The following is a 19817-nucleotide window of genomic DNA, read 5'->3' as shown; positions in this document are numbered from 1 at the left end:
CACCACGTGAATCGGCCTCACGTCGATCCTTTCCCAGATCAAAAGCATCTCCGGAGCAGCCTACTTAACACTAGAGGAGAAGCGACTTCCCCAAGGTCACCGGCAGCTCGACCCCACTCCTCGACCAGGCCGGTGGCCCGCACCTGACAACGGGGCTGCAGCTCTGCTGGGAAAAGCGCTGTCCCCAGCGCCTCAGGGTCTCCTTCACCAACGCTGCGCTCCGAGGCCACGTGGCTGCTGCGGCCAAGATGCCCCCGCCCGGCCGCCCCCCCTCCCCCGGAGACCAAGCCTTCCACTCCCCCGAGGCTCCCTCCGACCCAGCCGAGGAAACAAGGGCACCGCGGGGTCCCGGCCGAACGTGCGGCCGCCAGTTACCAACTAACCGTTATGCGCGGCTCGCGGCGCCGAGCGTGAACGTGACGCCGCGGCGCGGCTGGAGTCCCGCAGGGCCCAGGGTCCAGGTAGCGTCTTTCACCGGCTGCCTCGTCTGCTCGCCCGGGAACCCACGCGACCGAGTAGTCACGTCGCAGCTCGCCAGCACTTTGTCGGGCTGGGCCAGCGAGGCTGCTTTATAACTGGCCGGGGCCGGAGCATGCGCACAGGGGGCGGAGTCGGCCCTCCCGGCCACCGCCCCCTCCCCCCTACACTCACACCCGAACCGCAACTCGCGCCTCCACAGCTCTCAGGCGCGCGCCCGCTCACTCTCTCGCGCGCGCTGGCGCCCCCTCCCCGCCACGTGACCGGCGGCCCGACAGGACCCGAAAGCTGCGCCCCGCTATGCAACGCCGACCGCGTTGCCGCACCGCTGTGGGGGACTCGCCCTTTCGGCCAGCCGTCGGAGGACTTCGGGGTGACCTACTCGCATCTGGGACACCAACGTCGATCTCGCCCTCAGTCTCTGCCAGAGAAAAGGGGGAAACCGCTAAGGACGGATGGGGCGTGTCCCCCGGCTCCTGACTCAGGTGTGGGGGGGAGATGGGCGCGCGGAAGAGCGGGGAAGTGACTGGAAGTGGGGGACTGGGCGGGGTTTGAGTGGACGCGGGTGCACCTCCGACCCGGGAAGAGGCCGAGGGCTAGAGGTTAAGAGCGTGGGCTGTGGGCTCGCAGCTTGAGTTCTGTGACCTCGGGGAAGTCACTCAAATCCTCAGGGCCTGTTTCCTGCTCCCTAAAATGGCAACAGTAGTAGAAGCGACCTCAGAAGGGCTTTTGGTGGTTTTGAGAGAATTTATGGAACCTTCTTCCTACAGAGCCTGGTCTGTAGCATTTGGTGAATGGTGGGTATAAAGGCAGAAGTCGGGAGAGAAGAGCACGTCTGACGGTGGCGACACTGGTCCCAAGGGAGGGTCTGTGTGTCGGAAATATGAAGAAATGAGACTGCAGAGAGGCCAACTTTTTATGGACGCTGAGGATTTGGGACAAAATATAATTATAGCTCACAGTTCTGAAGGGCCGATTGTATTCTTAGCAGTTCACCTGAACTATCCTCACAACCCTATGGTGTTGTTGAAGTGATCAAATTAAATAATCCTGGAGTGCTTCTGAGGTCTCCGAGGAATTTCTTTTGAGAAATGCCAAGAATGTACGAATCAAGGCCCCTGCCTTACAAATTTTGGGGGAGGGTGAGTCAGGTAGAAATCCACCAACATTGACAAGTACTTGGAGCCTGCCCTAACCCTGCCCCCCTCTCCTCCCCTCCCCCTCTCCTTACTTAATTCCCTCTACAACCCTGTGAGGTTGGCCTTCAGCTTTTTGTTTTGCAAGTGAGGAACCTAGATTGTGATGGAGTGGGGATTGAAGGATAAAATTCTGAATGCTTCCGTGTGCTTTCTTCCTCTCTCCCACTCTGACTCTGTTTCACACAACAAAAAGCTTTCAGTAACAGTTCAGCACATTAGAAGACAGTATGGAATCTATAGCCAAGTACTGCTTATAAGCAGTAATCGATTTTTACCTTTGATAAATGCAGAGAAAATAATAAATGCAGAGAAGTAAGGCTCTTCAGGTGTTTCGGGTGGTCGGGATTTAGAACGGCAGTGCTTCAGGACTGTTAGGGTAGTAGCAGCATTCAGGGTAGGTGGTAGGAGAGTTGAATTAGGGAGACAAACTAGGACTGGTTCAGAGGTGAACTATCAGGACCTGAACAATGGAATGTAGTGGTAAGTAGTAGAATAAGATGATTTCCAGGAAACCTCAAAAGAAGGCTTATAGAGGAGTATAGTGTGGTAGATTAACGATATGGACCCAGGATCAGATCTGAATTCCAACTTTGATACTTGGCACTTAACTAGCTCTTTGTCCCTAGGCAAATCATTTTACCTCTCTGACCCTCCCTCATTCTCTGCTCTGTAAAACAAGAGCACTACCTTCCCCGTAGAGTTGTTATGATAATAAAGTCAGTATTTACTTTAGTGTCTGGCATATAGTAAGCACTAAATAAATGTATAACCATGGGAAACCATGAAATTGAATCCTAAAGATTAACTCTAAAGTTCCCTCATTTGGTCCTAACAGTGTAGTCACAGGATCATACTTAGTGTTGTATTGTAGTTTTGTATTCCTTTTCTTGAAGCTATCCACCAAAATTATATATACCTCAAGCCCCATAAAATCTGGATCTGCTCCTAGTAGGATCTGTAGTGTTGTGAAAAGAACATAGGCTTTGGAATCAGACTTGTTCCCATAACTTATTATCCCTGTTACTTTAGGCAGTTAATTCACTGACCTATTCTGGCCTCAGTTTTCTTACCAGATAAGTTGAAGGTAATATCTACCAGCCTGAGCTGTTGTGAGTCAAATAAGATAGTATTCGCAAAAGCAGTGAAACTTGGAAAGTGCTCTACAAATGTTTATGAATTAATATTGGTATAATTTGTCCATAAAGTGTATGAGGCAAAGATCAGAAGCATCCCCAAGGTGGGACTTCCCTGGCTGTCCAGTGGTTAAGACTCCACACTTCCAATGCAGGGGACGCAGGTTCGATCCCTGGTTGGGGAGCGAAGGTCCCACATGCTGCGCAGCCAAAAAATAAATAAAGGAAACAAAGTAAAAGATAAAAAAAAACCAACTCCAGTGTTCTTAGCTGAAAAAGTAGAAACGGCGTGGGTGAGCTGGCAAAAATAATGAAATGACACAGGTAAAATTTTTGCTTTTCTGCCAGGTTTTCTTCCTGATTAATCCATGAGACACTGAAGAGGTAAACTAGTAAGCATAAGATCAGAAATTTAGAGCTGAGAGGAGGTTGAAGATCATCTAGCATAACCCCCTACATTTTACAGAAAGTGAAATTAAGGTCTGGGGAAGCTAAAAGGCTTTTCTAAGGCCACCCATCTAATAAGTGGCATGATCGGAAGAACCAGATCTCTAGGCTCCAGGTTCTTACAGTTCCAAGCAGTCTTTAAGATAAAAGCATTTCATCATGGGGTCTTTCAAAATCAGAGAAGGTATGGTGCTCCCTAGTGGCTTTTGCCTTCATCACAACATTTTCTAGGTACACTTTTCTATTTTAAAGGTTGATAGGCAGTTTGCAAGCTTGTCAGTAAGTGAACAAAACTTCTGAAGATTTCAAGGTAAGAGTTATAACTTCAGAAATTAGTAATGAGATGAGACATGCAAATGCAAAATTTGAAAGTTCATAACAACTAGTTACTATTCAAGTTGAGAAAGTTACTCAACTGCTTTATCTGGAAAACGAGAATAATAAAATTACCGTGTATTTTCTCTGGAATTCAACTGTGTACTTCATTTACATTCCCCCAGTTACTCCATCATTTCTGTGACGTAGGAAATAACAGGAAAGGATTCTTTTAAAACAATAATACTTAATAGATTAAGAACATTCCCCCCATTTAACATTTATAGCAATTTAATTGGGAATGTGGAAAATGAAAAGTTCAGAACAGTCCATATGGGGAACAGGTAACAAGAATATTCCTTTTTGACCTATTTATCCTCTAATTCAGTTTGTTTTCAGCGAAACTGCATAAGGCTCTCCTTATGGCAGTCCAGTTCCCATACCCTTATTCCATTCAGTGGTCTGATATGGCTTTTGTCTCCTGCTTCTTGTCTCTGCCAGCACAGGCTAGTTTTGGCCTATGCTGTTTGTAACCTACATCACTGTTTAGGACCTTTGCTAGCAAGCATTCCTTTTAGGCATGGTCCTACATATTTGCTAGCCTGTCTACTTCCTTGACCCCGGCTAACCCTGAGCTTGCCCCTTCCTTCTTTTTTTCCTCTCTCTTGTCTCTTCCTTTCTTGCTTCCTTCTTCCCTCCCTCCCTCCCTCCCTCCCTTGCTGTCTTTAGTATTCTAGGCAGGTGGGCTGAGGGTGGGGGAATAACAATAACGATAAATTGATGATGGCTAAGATTTAGGGAATATTCAGTATATGCCAGGCATCGATCTAAGCTTTTTACACATATTAACTCATTGACTCCTCATAAAAATGCTATGGACTAGGTGCTATTTTTTAAAATTATTTTAAAAAATATTTATTTGACTGTGCCAGGTCTTAGTTGTGGCACGTGGGATATTTTAGTTGCGGCATGTGGGATCTTTAGTTGCGGCATGGGGGATCTGGTTCCCTGACCAGGGATCAAACCCGGGCCGCCTGCATTGGGAGTGCAGAGTCTTAGCCACTGGACCACCAGGAAAGTTTCTGGACTAGGTACTAATATAATCCCTATTTTACAGACAGATACAGTTACAGAGGTAACACACAGAGATGTTAAGTAACTGCCCCAAAGTCACATAATCAGCATTGTCTGGAATTAACAGGAAGTAGTCATTATTTAGTTTTCAGTATAAATATGAGTAGAAATTGTCATTTGTAACTGATAATACCATAGGAGACTAATCAATAGACTTTGAAGGCCATCTTAGGAAGACCATGTTCTAGGTTGCTTCTACCCCGGTAAAGCTAAACAGTCATTATAAAAACTGTTGGCCAGGGCTTTCCCGGTGATGCAGTGTTTAAGAATCCACCTGCCAATGCAGGGGACACGGGTTTGAGCCCTGGTTCGGGAAGATCCCACATGCCACGGAGCAACTAAGCCCATGTGCCACAGCTACTGAGCCTGTGCTCTAGAGCCTGCAAGCCACAACTACTGAGCCCGCGTGCCTAGAGCCCGTGCTCCGCAACAAGAGAAGCCACCACAATGAGAAGCCCACGCATCACAACAAAGAGTAGCCCCCGCTCGCCGCAGCTAGAGAAAGCCCGCGCGCGGCAACGAAGACCCAATGCAGCCAAAAATAAATAAATAAAACAAAACTGTTGGCTATGGAAGCTGCCTTTGAAACTAGAGAGTTCAAAAGGAACTACCCCCTGCTTATCTGAATCAGGGTAGTTGTGAACCTCTGGGCAGGTAAGTTGGGGTGGAGATGTTGGGATATCTTTTCAACAGCTAAATTTTAAGATCACCTATATTCCAGGAAGTTCTGGGTGTCCTGGCTCCCACATTGCACGCTGTGAGATCTTTCAGCGTGAGAGCTTGGACCTTATGGCCCTTACCCAACAGCAGCAGCAGGCAGTTGGAACTCCTTGAACAGCTGTACCTCAAACCTGGTGTGACTCGGAAGAGGGGTGCATGCAGCGAAGGAAGCCTCTTAGATCATAATGACTAACTTTATGTATCCACTTGCTTGGGGAGTCAGGCCTGGGTGTTCTAACTGGACCTTGATAACTGCTGCACTGGTGTACAAGATGAGGCGTTGATAAAGCACAAAAATCAATCTGTGGTGACCTCTGAGAACCCCGAATCTGCCACAGTGCCCTGCACCATACAGCACCTGTGACACCTGTGCCCAGGTGAGGTCCAGGGCTGTCAGCCTAACTTCTGAGCTGTGTATTAATAGAGTGAAGCCTCTCTCCACCCGCTTTCCTTTTGCACAAATCATGAGTTCAGATGTCATGCCTATTGTTTTTTACCCTGACAGCCTTATTTTTTGTGGTCATAGAATAAGGCCATACCCCTCTGGGCAGGGTGTGAAGATTTCCCTAAATAAGGTAAATGTTCTCATCATTGATCATTCAAAGAAGAGAAATCTCACACAGGAATACTTGCAGCATGGAACAGGCAAGATGGCATTTCTGGATTTACTTTCTTAGGGTTTGGACTTAGAGGAGGTAAGAAACGTTGAGGGCTCTCCTCACTGAGTCTGGGGAAATGGCCTCTGCCACAGAGCTGCCTAGTAGGACCCAGGCAAAGAGGTTTTCCTGGAGACCCAAAAATGAAGGTAAATATTCATGTTTTGTTAGTCTGCCTATTGATGCATCACCCTACTTATCCTTGAACTTCAGTCAAGTTTAATCTATCCATCTAGGCATCCAAGTTCACGTGTTTCAAATGAAGCACTTTCCCGTGTAGCACTAACAGTACAAGTTTGCTCGACATTTCTGCATAATACATTATTCGCTAATTCAAAAGAAAATAGAATTCTTTAAATTACTAACACTTTATATTTAATCAATATAAAGGGGAAAACAACGACAGGAAATTGCGTGGGGGTTAGAAAGTGAGGAACGGGTAGGCAGATGGGGAGTAGGGCGAACAAATATTGCAGCAGGCTAGTCTGTTCCACATTGGTCTCTGCTGAAGAATTTAAGAAGCAGGCAAAAAGGGAAGTGCTCCTTCCTGGCCCCCAAGTCCTCCCCATGGTGTCAGTGGTGATTTATGAAAGATCTTCAAGGAAAAGCTTAGTCTCAAACAAAGGTCTTAGTTACAAGATTTGGCAGTCCCCTCCCTATGAGGAGATTCTCCTTCCATTACGACCTTTGGCAGATCAGGATTCAAGTTTGAGACCCTGTGGATTGTCTTACAGTTTCACCCACAGTTTTCTCCCATTCCAGGCCCATGGTTCCATTTTGGTCACCATGGCCACAGTAACTGAAATGGCCTGCTTCATCATTTGCAATGGACAGCCTCCAGCCCCAGACTCCAAACCAACTGCTAAAGACAAGTTATTTTCTCCCTAGTGTCTCAAACTCATGGTCTCAGACTGAGGGCTTTAATTTTACCCTGCTTTGGGAGAGCCCTCTTTAAGTCTTCTAGATCTACATAATGCCTCTTACTGTTTATCATTTCTAATCTAGTAGCAAAAAAGAAACTGAAATATCTTGTAGCAGAATATCCTTTATTCTATGATACCTACCTCCGGGATACCTGGTCTCTTCAGTGCCCCCAAACCAGAAGCATAGTAACTCTTACCAAGCTCAGAATATACCATTCTACTGCAGCTGTGGTTTTTTTATTTTTCACCACTCCCTCATTGATTTGTCTCATGTATGCTTGCCATAGCCACATCACCAGGAACCAGAATCTGGAGAAGTTACATGCCAGCAACAACACGAAGCACAAAGCCATAAACTGCAAACAGGCAACAAACATCAGGGCAACCATCCACGTAGAAGATTAGGTATGCCTTTCATGTTGCTTCAGGCCAAAACAATAATAATGAAATAATGGGGTTTTTGCTCCTGTTTCCAATGAAAAGATAAATTAATCTTGGAGCCTTCCAACTTCATATGTATCCCCTCTGGTTTGCTAGTCATTGCATTTACCAACCCAGGTGAGACCACATCATGCATGAAACACAGCCCAAATATGCTTCAACCGTAACATGGGAATATATAATGCAGGCTATGTTGATTACCAAGCCCACTTACAGAATCCAATGGGATGAGTGAGGTATGGACACCAGGACTTAGCGGAGGAGTTCCTTGTTGCTGCAACCATGCTTCTTAACAAAGACCTTCCACCAAGAATCTAGGAAAATCCCATCCCATTCCCCCAAACTTATAGGTATGTTATTAAGCTATTCTTATGCTTAGTCATAAAGTGGGTATTTTTTAGCTTATAATTACTAAAAGGCTGAGGTTTAAACCTAGGTCTCATAGCTTGTGCTCTTAAATGCTGGACGATTTTCATTTATCTAAAACTCTGAGGTCATAGGGAGGGATGGGGATGAGGAGGGTAAGAGGCAGGAAATAGATGGATGTTTTATAGTCCCAACCCTGAGCCTTAGCTTTACATGCTGTTTCTTCAGAGAAAGCACTTCCTCCGTGTACCAGGTGAGCTGTATACAGAATAACATGGAGATGAAAGAGAAGCAGACAGACTAACAAGGGAGTAGTTTTAGTAATTCTATTATATAATTCAAACCTCCTTGTAATCCAGTTTAGCTGCCCCACTAATTAATGTGAATTAATAAGTTTCATAATTATCATATTTACTCACCAGGTTCTTTCTACATAATTACTGTTTACACTTTAATAAATTGCTTAGGAAGGCCACCTCCTAATCCAAATTAAATGTAGTGTGTTTCATTTCCTATTTCATTCCTGTGGGCACATGATTATTTTGGAAAAAGCTTTGGCTTGATAATTAAATTCCATATCTCGCTCTCTCTAAAACATTACATATTCATAAGGCTTGCCAATCCAAGGGAAGGGCTCTTCTAGGCTGTTAGTGGATCTCCTGAAATTTTAAGGACTTCAAGCAAAAATGGATGCAGTCTTTGTACTTTAAAATTCAGGCATTCCAAACTTCTAATGTGTTGTCAGCTAACAAGAATGCAGAAGTCATAGAATTCAGATCTTAAGAGTATTAGATAGCCATATAAACATTTTATGATCTAATTTATACATTTTTCATATAGAAAACTTTTCCTCAGGTCAGCAAAGCAAATTAAGTTTCTCCTTTATTTTCACATGAGGGGAGAAAGCTGGGGAGAGAGAAGGAAAGGTAATGTTTTTAAGGTAGATTAAAAAGGCCTAACACCCCAAGAATTTTCTATCTGTGTATTGCAGGGACAATTTAAATTCTCTGTTAGCATTTGGTATGACTGTCTGTCAACTTGGAAAGTTAACCTTTCTAGGACAGTCTCTACTAGAAATTGGGACTTCCTCTTCAAAAAGATTTTTGCTTACTTCTTTTCAAAGAGATTGCAAGATAATTTTAGCTCACTGAAGAACATTTTCCACCTCTTGATTATCCAATACAGCTATAGTACTGTTCCTTTTATCCCTCCTCCCTTTGTCTTTTAGACTGGAAGGTATCAAAAGGTAAAAGGTGTTCAGAAATGGAGGCAAACATAGATGAAGCCTAAAGAGATTCCCACGTATCCAGGTCTCTAGCAGCCTTCCTCCTGGCCTCTTCCTCTTTTTTTTTTTTTGTTTGTATTTTTTGTGGTACGCGGGCCTCTCACTGTTGTGGCCTCTCCCGTTGCGGAGCACAGGCTCCGGACGCGCAGGCTCAGCGGCCATGGCTCACGGGCCCAGCCGCTCCGCGGCATGTGGGATCTTCCCGGACTAGGGCACGAACCCGTGTCCCCTGCATTGGCAGGCGGACTCTCAACCACTGCGCCACCAGGGAAGCCCCTGGCCTCTTCCTCTTGGCATTCTATCCTTACCAGGAAAAAAAAAAAAATTACTCTGTAGGCCCCCACTCAAGGACCTGACTTCCCTGGGAATTTTTATTCTTATATTCAAAATACATATAGAATTTCATTCAGTTAAGTTTTATGACACGGGGACTTCCCTGGTGGCACAGTGGTTAAGAATCTGCCTGCCCATGCAGGGGACATGGGTTCGAGCCCTGGTTCAGGAAGATCCCACATGCCGAGGAGCAACTAAGCCCATGTGCCACAACTACTGAGCCTGTGCTCTAGAGCCTGCAAGCCACAACTACTGAGCCCACGCACCATAACTACTGAAGCCCGTGTGCCTAGAGCCCATGCTCCACAACAAGAGAAGCCACCACAATGAGAAGCCCATGCACCGCAATGAAGAGTAGCCCCCACTAGCCACAACTAGAGAAAGGCTGTGTGGAGCAACGAAGACCCAACGCAGCCAAAAGTTTAAAAATTAATAAATAAATTTATATTTAAAAAAAGACCAGATAGATGCTAGTTTAAAAAAAAAAGTTTTATGACATGAAAATTGTTGAAAAGCAATAAGCTATTACTGTGTAATTTCTGTTTATATCAGTGATCTCTGGTTTAAAAAGAATAGGCTATGCAAGACATGGAAGCAACCTAAGTGTCCATCGACAGATGAATGGATAAAGAAGATGTGGCACATATTTACAATGGAATATTACTCAGCCATAAAAAGAAACGAAATTGAGTTATTTGTAGTGAGGTGGATGGACCTAGAGTCTGTCGTACAGAGTGAAGTAAGTCAGAAAGAGAAAAACAAATACCGTATGCTAACACATATATATGGAATCTAAAAAAAGAAAAAAATGGTTCTGAAGAACCTAGGGGCAAGACGGGAATAAAGACGCAGACCTACTAGAGAATGGACTTGAGGACACGGGGAGCGGGAAGGGTAAGCTGGGACAAAGTGAAAGAGTGGTAGTGTATATATGGACATATATACACTGCCAAATGTAAAATAGATAGCTAGTGGGAAGCAGTTGCATAGCACAGGGAGATCAGCTCGGTGCTTTGTGACCAGCTAGAAGGGTGGGATAGGGAGGGTGGGAGGGAGACAGACGCAAGAGGGAAGAGATATGGGGATATATGTATATGTATAACTGATTCCCTTTGTTATAAAACAGAAACTAACACACCATTGTAAAGCAATTATACTCCGATAAAAACGTTAAAAAAAAAAAAGAATAGGCTATGAACTTCTCTCAACCTTTGATGCAGGACTCCAGCTGAACTAGCAAAGGACATTACATCAAAGAAACTTAAATATTTTTTTCTTTAATAATTTAACTTTCTGTCTTTTCTCCTTCCCAATGTATCGCTATAAACTTCTTACAAACAGGGACTGTTTCTTCTGGTATCATACAGATTGCTTTATATAAACTTACGTATATGCTAGTACAACTTGGTTGATTATTTCAAAGTGGTGTCAGCATAATAATGATGGTAAATAACAACTAACATTTATATAGCACGGCCTCTGTGCCAGGCACTGTTGTAAGCATTTTATATAGAGTTGCTTAATGTAAAGCCACTTTTATCTGATTGTCTTTTATTTTTCTGGCAAAACGCTTTAAAAATCTGTGCTGCAGTAAATTCCACAATTCAGCCTTCACCTCCCCAACAAGAATAACTAGAATTCCAGTGTCGTCTCTTTATTATTTTGACTCCAATAAACTATCACTTTTTAGGTCCATGCTTGCCCTCGAGACTTGACCTGAGGACACAGCTGGTACTTGGTTTGCTTATCTTAGCATAGGAAGCAGCAAACAAAGCCTCAAGTAACTTTGCTCTTGGTATAAATCCTTGATTAGCTTCACTGAAGTAAAAGATGCAGTAAAAATGTTGATTTGAAGTTTGCTTGCTCTACATTTCATAATTTTTCAGAAAAATATTGGCCAGGTCAGCAAATATATGCCATATATATATATATATATATATATATATGTGAAAGTTCCTTATCCCTTGTAATGTAATAAAGAGTAATGGATTGGTTCAATTTAGAATCTAACAAAATGACTAGTTTTTTCTTCCAATTCAGACTTTGTTTCTCTTCTTAAGACATTTAGTTTCATGCAGTTATGAAATTTCACTGTTTAGCAGTGAGAAGAAGTTTGATAAAACTGCCACTAGACAAGCTTGGACCTTTTTTAGAAAAAAAAATTTATTTATTTTGGCTGTGTCAAGTCTTAGCTGTGGCACACGGGAACTTCGTTGCAGCATGCGGGATCTTTAGTTGCAGCATGTGAACTCTTAGTTGTGGCATGCATGCAGGATCTAGTTCCCTGACCTGGGATTGAACCCAGGCCCTTTGCATTGGGAGTGCTGAGTCTTACCCACCAGACCACCAGGGAAGTCCCGGGACCTGACACCTGACAAAAACAAGAGGTGTTTTTGCCAATTAGTAATTCTTCCGTAGATTTAGGGGATGGAAGATAATCTGGCTCTGTTTACTTAGGAATTATTTATTTATTTATGGCTGTGTTGGGTCTTCGTTGCTGCTCACGGACTTTCTCTGGCTGTGGTGAGCGGGAGCTACTCTTCGTTGTGGTGCACGGGCCCCTCATTGCAGTGTCTTCTCTTGTTGTGGAGCACGGGCTCTAGCACGTGTGGACTTCAGTAGCTGTGGCACATGGACTCATCAGTTGTGGCTCGTGGGCTCTAGAGTGCAGGCTCAGTAGTTGTAGTACATGGGCTTAGTTGCTCCTTGGCTTGTGGGATCTTCCTGGACCAGGACTCGAACCCATGTCCCTTTGCATTGGCAGGCGGATTCTTAACTACTGCACCACCAGGGAAGTCCCAACTTAGGAATTTTTAAAGCACTAGCCTAGAACCAATTATAAAAATGTTGTTGTTCTATTAACCAAAGCACTTTTCCTGGCTGCACCACACTTCTGCCATTTCTGAAGGTGTTTACAGAAAGTTTGCTACCGTTTTAGCCATCCATTTTAGCAATACCACTGCTATACTTACGGATTCCACAAGGCTTTAGTAATCCAAGTGCATGTTTAAGACATTCATTCATTGTACTTAATTCATCCATTCACTCATTCATTCCATATTTATTGAATAGTTACTATGTGTAGTAAGATTTTTATAATTAAATTATTTGTAAAAATTTGTTAATTCCTGTACATGGGACAAAATTTTAATAATACAAAGGAATATACAGTGAAAAAGAAATCTTACATCCCAGTTCCTCAGCCATTCACCTCACCTCCCCACAGTCAACTAATATTACCAGTAGTATTTTTATTAATATGTTACTTTTATACGCTTCTAGAGATATTCTATGTATATATAAGTATATACATAGATTTTTTTATATATATATAATGGTAGCATACTGTATATACTATTCTGTACCTCTCCTTTTTTCACTTAACAGTTTCTAATGGATAAGATTTATTGCTCTTTGGGTACATTAGATTAATTTCAATATCATGACCAGCACATTTCAATATTAAAGTTTTAGTAAAAAGATGCTCCAGAAAAGACCGTGAAATGATTTCCTTAATAGGACAGTGTTTGTTACAGAATCAAAAACTTATCACAAACTTCTACCTTTTCTAAAAAATAAATTGTAAATATAGTTATACACATGAAACAACCAAAAAACACAAAAAACAAAAATAAAAAAAGAGGAAAGAGAATAATAATAAATACATGCTCAGAAAAGAATCTGTATAGGCTCAGAATAAAGGTAAAGGGGCAATAAGCTATGTGAAAATGTGCTTTGTGATTCTGTACATGATGTTACAAGTTGTTCTTTTGAATGATCAGCTATCAACAATAACCTGCTCAGCCAGTAAGTCAGAGTCCAGCAAGGGGGTTCTGTGGGTTTCCATTGTTTCTAGCTTAGTGTTTTTCCTAAGGGGTCTAAAGAGCACCGCATCTGTCAGGATCACTGAAAGCTTTTTGTTTTGTTTTGTTTTGTTTTTTAGAACGTTCTAACGAAGGTAGCCACTTCCAAGGTTTTTGCCTTTTTATTTACCTAGCCAATCCACCCACATAATCTGATGAGTCAAATTGTCAAATATCTGAATGTAAATTTTTCTGCCATCATAATTTTGATACAGTCTAGGAAGTTGTACATTTAAAACTTGAATACCTGCCATGTGTTTTCCTCCAGTTTATCCAGTATTGGCTTACTGATGTTTAAGATTTATTAATGTTCAATGCAAAAAATTAATGAAGTCTTAATATCTTTCTAAAAGTATTTCAGGGACTTCCCTGGTGGCGCAGTGGATAAGAATCTGCCTGCCAATCCAGGGGACACAGGTTTGATCCCTGGTCCAGGAAGATCCCACATGCCGTGGAGCCACTAAACCCGTGCGCCACAACTACTGAGTCTGCGAGCCACAGCTACTGAAGCCCATGCGCCCAGAGTCCATGCTCCGCAACAAGAGAAGCCACCACAAGGAGAGCCTGCGCACCACAACAAAGAGTAGTCCCCGCTCGCCACAACTAGAAAAAGCCCATGAGCAGCAACGAAGACCCAACAAGCCAAAAACAAAAACATAAATAAAATTAAAAATATTTCATTATTGGGACTTCCCTTGTGGTCCAGTAGTTAAGAATCTGCCTTCCAATGCAGGGGACATGGATTCGATCCCTGGTCGGGGAACTGAGATCCCACATGTCACAGGGCAACTAAGCCTGTGCACCACAACTAGAGAGAAGCTTGCGCACCGCAACAAAGAGCCTGTGCACCGCAATGAAAGATGCTGTATAGCTTAGTAAACTGTATTCAGCATCTTGTAATAACCTATAATGGGAAAGAATCTGAAAAACTGTACATACAGTAAGTCCCATACGTACGAACCTTCAAGTTGTGAACTTTCAAAGATGCGAACATACGTTCCCATGTCCAATCACATAAGTTGGTTCATGTGTCTGGCATACATTGTCACATGTTCATCCTCTACAAGTAGTTGTGCTTTTGTGTACTTTACTGTACAGTACCATATAGAGTACAGGAGTACAGTATCTTTATTTCAAGCCCAGGATGTTTGGAAGCAAGCTTCAAAGCAGCAGTGATGTAGCTGGTACTACTGTACTTTTCAAGATACTGTACTGTAAGATTAAAAACGTTTTCTTTATTTTTTGTTTGTTTTTTATGTATTATTTGTGCTAAAAGTAATGTAAACCTATTGCAGTACAGTACTATATAGCTGATTGTGTTAGTTGGGTACCTAGGTTAACTTTGTTGGACTTATGAACAAATTGGACTTATACGTGTGCTCTCAAAACGGAACTCATTCAATCACTTTGCTGTATACCTGAAACTAACACAACATTGTAAATCAACTATACTTTAATAAAAAATGAATAAAATTTAAAAACCTGAATCTCCCTGAATCTGCAGGGCACCTTCTAAACTCTACCCCATTGAAAAAAGTGAAGCATTTGAGGATATCTCAAAAAGAAAAGTGGTGAGCAAGTGGGGAAATGGGCAAAAGAATGGGAATAGACATTTAACCAAAGAAAGAAATGCAAATGACCAAAGTAAAATACAGAATAGTATTCAATAATAATCAGATATGGATATCGACAGGGATTTCTCTGAATTATCAAGTCCAGACCAAGGGGGGAAAGTGGGGATGGGGGTGAGATGAACTGGGAGATTGGGATTGACATATATACACTAATATGTATGAAACAGATAACTAATAAAAACCTGCTGTATTAAAAAGTAAATTAATTATGTAAGAGTTTTTCACAAGACATATTGGCAAAGACGTATTTAAATTATAAAAACAGTTTTATAACTCTCAAGAGTATCTGGAAACCAGCACTCTCATACATGGCTAGTAGGAGTAATTCTAGTTATGAGAATTTATCCTTAGGAAATAATCATATATTCTTGTACAGGTTTTTTCAGTGCAGTGTTATTTATAATAAAGACTATACATAACCTAGATGTTTAACGATAATAGGTGAGTTAAACTGTGGTTTTTCTCGGGACTTCTCTGGTGGTCCAGTGGTTAAGACTCCATGCTCCCAATGCAGGAGCCCTGGGTTCGATGCCTGGTCAAGGAACTAGATCTCACACGCCACAGCTAGGAGCCCGCGTGCCACAACTAAGACCTGGCACAGCCAAAATAAAGAAATATTTTTCTAAAAAACTGGTTTTTCTAAATGTTGGATTACAAATGTAGCCGTGAAAAACAATCATGCTTTAGAAAAATATGGGGAATATTTATGAGGTATTATTAAAGAATGAAGATTTCAAAACACTAAGTACAAATCCATCAGGATTTTATTTTTTAAGTAAAGTATGAGCACAAAAGTAACATTAGAAGATTATAGCTCAAAATGTTAAGAATGTTACTCAGTGGTGGGATTATAGGGTGGTATTTATTTTCTTTATATCTTTATTTGGATATTTTTTTATATTTTTAAGTTGTGCCATGACTACCTGAAAAAAAAAGGAATATACTTTATATAAGAGAGCTATTTTGTTTTAAGCACCTGTGGTAATTGATTTTTTTTTTTTTTAAACTGGAAAAGACTGAGCATTCCATATACCACAACAAGGATGACAAAGGGGGAGAGTCTGCCTGTCAGATGAAACCATAGACTATTCAAACTGGGGGATGAGTTAGAAATAATTAATCCAACTCCCTTTATTTTATAGATGAAAAAATACAGTCTAAACTTACCCAAGGGCACAGATATAGTGTTTAGAATCCAAACAATAATTGGATTTTCTAATTCCTAGAATCTTTATCTCATCTTTCTTCCTTTCTACTTATTGTATAATGTAATAGTTGGCAACTGTGTTCTTTTAAGTCTGAGAAAAGAAATGGAAAAATTTTAGGATTTTACTATATCTTAAATAACATAATAACATAGCTTTTCTTCCTGGTTTTGAATTGGCACTTGCCTCCCCCACCCAAAAAAATACCCATACACTGTAGTTATCTTCAGAGTAGCCCATTTGAAACAGCACCAATAAATACAACTTCATGATGCTGATTTAAATATCTCTCACATCCTCCCTTTTCACCCAGCTACCTTCCTCAAGGCCACAGACTGATTATAAGAGGTAATAACGTGGACTAAGAAGCCCTGATATCACCTCACTACTCACTTTAACACCCTCCTTTCAAAGCAAATCCATCTTTCAAGTCACCTCAAATTGGGTCTAATATCCGGTTATGAAAAGATTTCTGACACAAAACTCATTTAAATGTGGCTTCCTAACGATAAAGCAAGCAGCCTTGGTGCTCAGAGACTGCTGTCATTTAGATCAGAACAGATTATTGTCATCATTATGTAATTTTTGTTCTTTATAAAGAAAACCCTTTGGCGTTTACTTTACCATGGTTTTCATAGTCGCATGAGATAATTTGGGGAAGTAATCCGAGTGATTATCTGACCCAGCATTTTTGGAAGCAAGTAACAGTTTTCAACACCAATACTTAATGGAAATCTCTAAATTAATATATTTTTAAATTATCAGAATATCAGGAACTTTTAAATTTTTGGAGATTCTTAGGTGGTATGCAAACTTATCATTTCATTTGCTGACATCTCAGTCAAATCAGGATCTGTGCTCTTGAATCAAAGATGCAGAAGCCTGTAAGGGCTTTCCTCTGTCATCTCCCCTGTAAATAATAGATTTTTTTCTACTTTATTTACCTGGAGAGGTGTACACAATATGAAAAGGCAAAGACTTGCCCTCCATAGGTATGGTCTACCTAACAGATATAGTGGGGCTTACCTGGGACCTCCATGAGTTAGTCTCTACTGTGTCTTCCAAAGGAAACAGAATACACTGTCCTTTGGTTGATACAAACAGAAGACAGCAGCTGTATGTGACCTTGTGTCTGACATGGTTCTGGCATCTGGACAGAATCTTTTTGGTAGCCTGTGCTTTGTCCCCTTCTAGCAAGTACAGCAACTAGGCACCTGGGCCTAAGACTTAACCGCTCCACAAGATCCCAGACCTCCTTGAAGGTAGGAGAAAGGGGTTCCAGTATTCTCAGCATTTAGTTATCAGTCTCAGATGGGCTTAGTGTTCAGTTAATGAACAGGAACCATGCCAGGGAGAGACACATGAGCTTAGATCTCAAAGGGTATGTCCTCTGAAGCTGAAATCATAAACCAGAACATCTGATGTGTACCTCATACACAATGAAGGAGGGAGGACTGCTGACGGAAATGTCACGAGCAGCTGCTTTTAGCACTTGGCTCTCACCTATGAAGCTTCCCTCTCGGGCACTACACTCTACCCTCTTCCTGCATGAAAGCCATTTAGGGCTCTTTAGTTCTCATCCTGCACACTGTGAAACAGGCTATAAATTTATATCTATTAAATCAGTCTAGTTCATGGCTGGTTGATGTGCCTGGTGGGTTATAAGAATGACTGGCTCGGGCTTCCCTGGTGGCGCAGTGGTTAAGAATCCTCCTGCCAATGCAGGGCACACGGGTTCGAGCCCTCATCAGGGAAGATCCCACATGCCGCAGAGCAACTAAGCCCGTGCACCACAACTACTGAGCCTGTGCTCTAGAGCCTGCAAGCCACAGCTACTGAAGCCCGTGCGCCTAGAGCCCATGCTCCGCAACAAAAGAAGCCATCACAATGAGAAGCCTGAGCACTGCAACGAAGAGTAGCCCCCGCTTGCCGCAACTAGCGAAAAGCCCATGTGCAGCAACAAAGACCCAATGCAGCCAAAAAAATAATTAATTAATTTAAAAAAAAAAAAGAGTGACTGGCTCAGCTACTGTTTTGAGTCAGGAAAGAGACAATTGTGTGCTCTGCACTGAAAGGTAAGGAATATGGCCTATGGTCCTAATTAAGTTGTTAAACAATGTTCTCTGAACGTTGTTTAAATCACTTTGTTCTTCTACCACTTCTCCAGCTATACGATAAAGCATGTAACCTGAGTGACTTCATAGTGGGGTTGTGTAGACAGGGTATTCCCTCCATCTGGAATTCTCCTTCCCTCACTTGTCCAATGCCAAATCCTCTTTATCCTTTGGGTTTAAGTTGAAATCTTAATTTCTTGAGGAGAGTTTTCCTAATCCTACTTTCTTACTTCTCAAAACCAAGAATTCCCCCAGTTCATCACTCCATAGCATCTGGTACTTCCCTTTTTGCAACCTGTGTCATGCTTATGATAATAGTTTTTCAGTGTCTATCTTCCCTATTAGATTTTAAGTTCCATTAGGGTAGGAATCACATCTGTCTTTTGCACCTGAATATCCACGAAGCATTGTGCTTTGCACACATTTGGTGCTTTAATAAACATTTGTTGAATGAATGATGAATTACATCTTATAATTACTTTGAGATTCCTTTGTGAAAATTGGTGTTGAACTCTGTGCATTCCTGATCATGCAGGTGATATTAATAACAGGTGTTGCATTAGAGCCAAAACGACTGCTAGTTATTGCTCAATTCCCCATACCTGACTACTGTTTGCCTTTTTGTATCACAATCTGAATTCTTATCATCATGGCAAATTATTTCCAACTCCCTAAGCAATCATTTTTAGGAAGATTGCAGTCGTGTTCATTTTTAAGTAAAACTTAGAATCCAAACTGGCTTTAGAGTTGAGTACTGTGTTTCCTAATATTTTCGTAAATTTAAAGAATCATTAAGCTCCCGTAGAAAAGATTCCATGTGATCTAATTACTTTGAGAAAGAGTTTGCCAACTTCAAATACATTCTTACCCAAATGCCTTCTCGTTGACTCTAGGTGTTTCTGAAATATTAACCTGAACTTGAGTATCTAATTCTATCTAGAAACTTTTCAGGGTAGATTCGTAGTTGAAACAAGGAAAACCAGCTTAATATGCCATTTATTAACTCACTGATTTATTAATTCAATAGTTATTAGTGAACACTATAAGCCAGACACTATTCTAGATATTTGGGAATATCGGTAGAACATTCTTGTCCTCAAGGAAATAATGATAGGACTATTGTAGTATAAACAGTAGTCACCAAACATTCCTTTGCTCCTCTGGTTTTCCCAGCCTTCCTTCAATTAGGTTGGGGTCAAGTGATTACTTCTGGCTAAGGGCCTGAAGGAAATCTTGTATCACTTTCAGGCTGAGGAAGTTATAAGCTGATGTGCCTCCCCTAACCCTTTTTCCCCCTCAGGGTGACCTCGGAATTTACATGTTCCAAGTGTACAGCTGCAAGATGGTAGATCCTGAGTCATCTTGGTTACTTGAGTGAAGGTGTGGAGTAGAACAACACAACCTTCACTGCCTGCAAACCTTCACTGCCTGCCAACCTAGGACATGTGTGAGATACATATTTTTGTTGGTTAAGTCATTAAGAATTCAGGGTTTGACTGCTGAATTTTGTTGGTTAAGTCATTAAGAATTCAGGGTTTGACTGCTCAATTAACTACCTTGAGTGATACAACT

At 41.8% G+C, this 19817-nt stretch overlaps 2 protein-coding genes and 1 long non-coding RNA gene across 5 annotated transcripts in view; 1 reads left to right on the top strand and 2 right to left on the bottom strand.

Moving 5' to 3' along the window:
• Nucleotides 1-593, bottom strand: part of SLC16A1 (solute carrier family 16 member 1) — a 34617-nt gene extending 34024 nt beyond the window's left edge. Inside the window, exon 1 of one of the 2 annotated variants that reach the window (XM_060139316.1) lies at nt 384-593. The gene's annotated coding sequence lies outside the window, so the exon portion shown is untranslated. The remainder of the gene's footprint in view (nt 1-383) is intronic. The other variant, XM_060139315.1, reaches the window with a different exon arrangement.
• LOC132514510 (synapsin-1-like) lies at nt 51-1537 on the top strand. Its single transcript, XM_060139317.1, has 2 exons — nt 51-962; nt 1248-1537. The coding sequence occupies exons 1-2, from the start codon at nt 593-595 to the stop codon at nt 1259-1261; spliced, it is 384 nt and encodes a 127-aa protein (XP_059995300.1). The 5' UTR covers nt 51-592; the 3' UTR covers nt 1262-1537.
• Nucleotides 1538-2873: 1336 nt separating this feature from the next.
• LOC132514511 (uncharacterized) lies at nt 2874-17190 on the bottom strand. 2 transcript variants are annotated; one of them, XR_009538836.1, is made up of 3 exons: nt 17158-17190; nt 3707-3770; nt 2874-3009 (listed from the first exon to the last, which is right to left on the bottom strand). It is a non-coding gene; the product is annotated as an uncharacterized LOC132514511 (long non-coding RNA). The 2 variants fall into 2 exon arrangements; XR_009538837.1 differs by lacking the exon at nt 17158-17190 and adding an exon at nt 16094-16211.
• Between the last annotated feature and the right edge of the window lie 2627 nt (nt 17191-19817).

The sequence above is a fragment of the Lagenorhynchus albirostris genome, chromosome 2 (assembly GCF_949774975.1).
Source record: "Lagenorhynchus albirostris chromosome 2, mLagAlb1.1, whole genome shotgun sequence".
Taxonomy (NCBI): domain Eukaryota; kingdom Metazoa; phylum Chordata; class Mammalia; order Artiodactyla; family Delphinidae; genus Lagenorhynchus; species Lagenorhynchus albirostris.
This window is presented reverse-complemented; position numbering and strand designations above follow the sequence as displayed.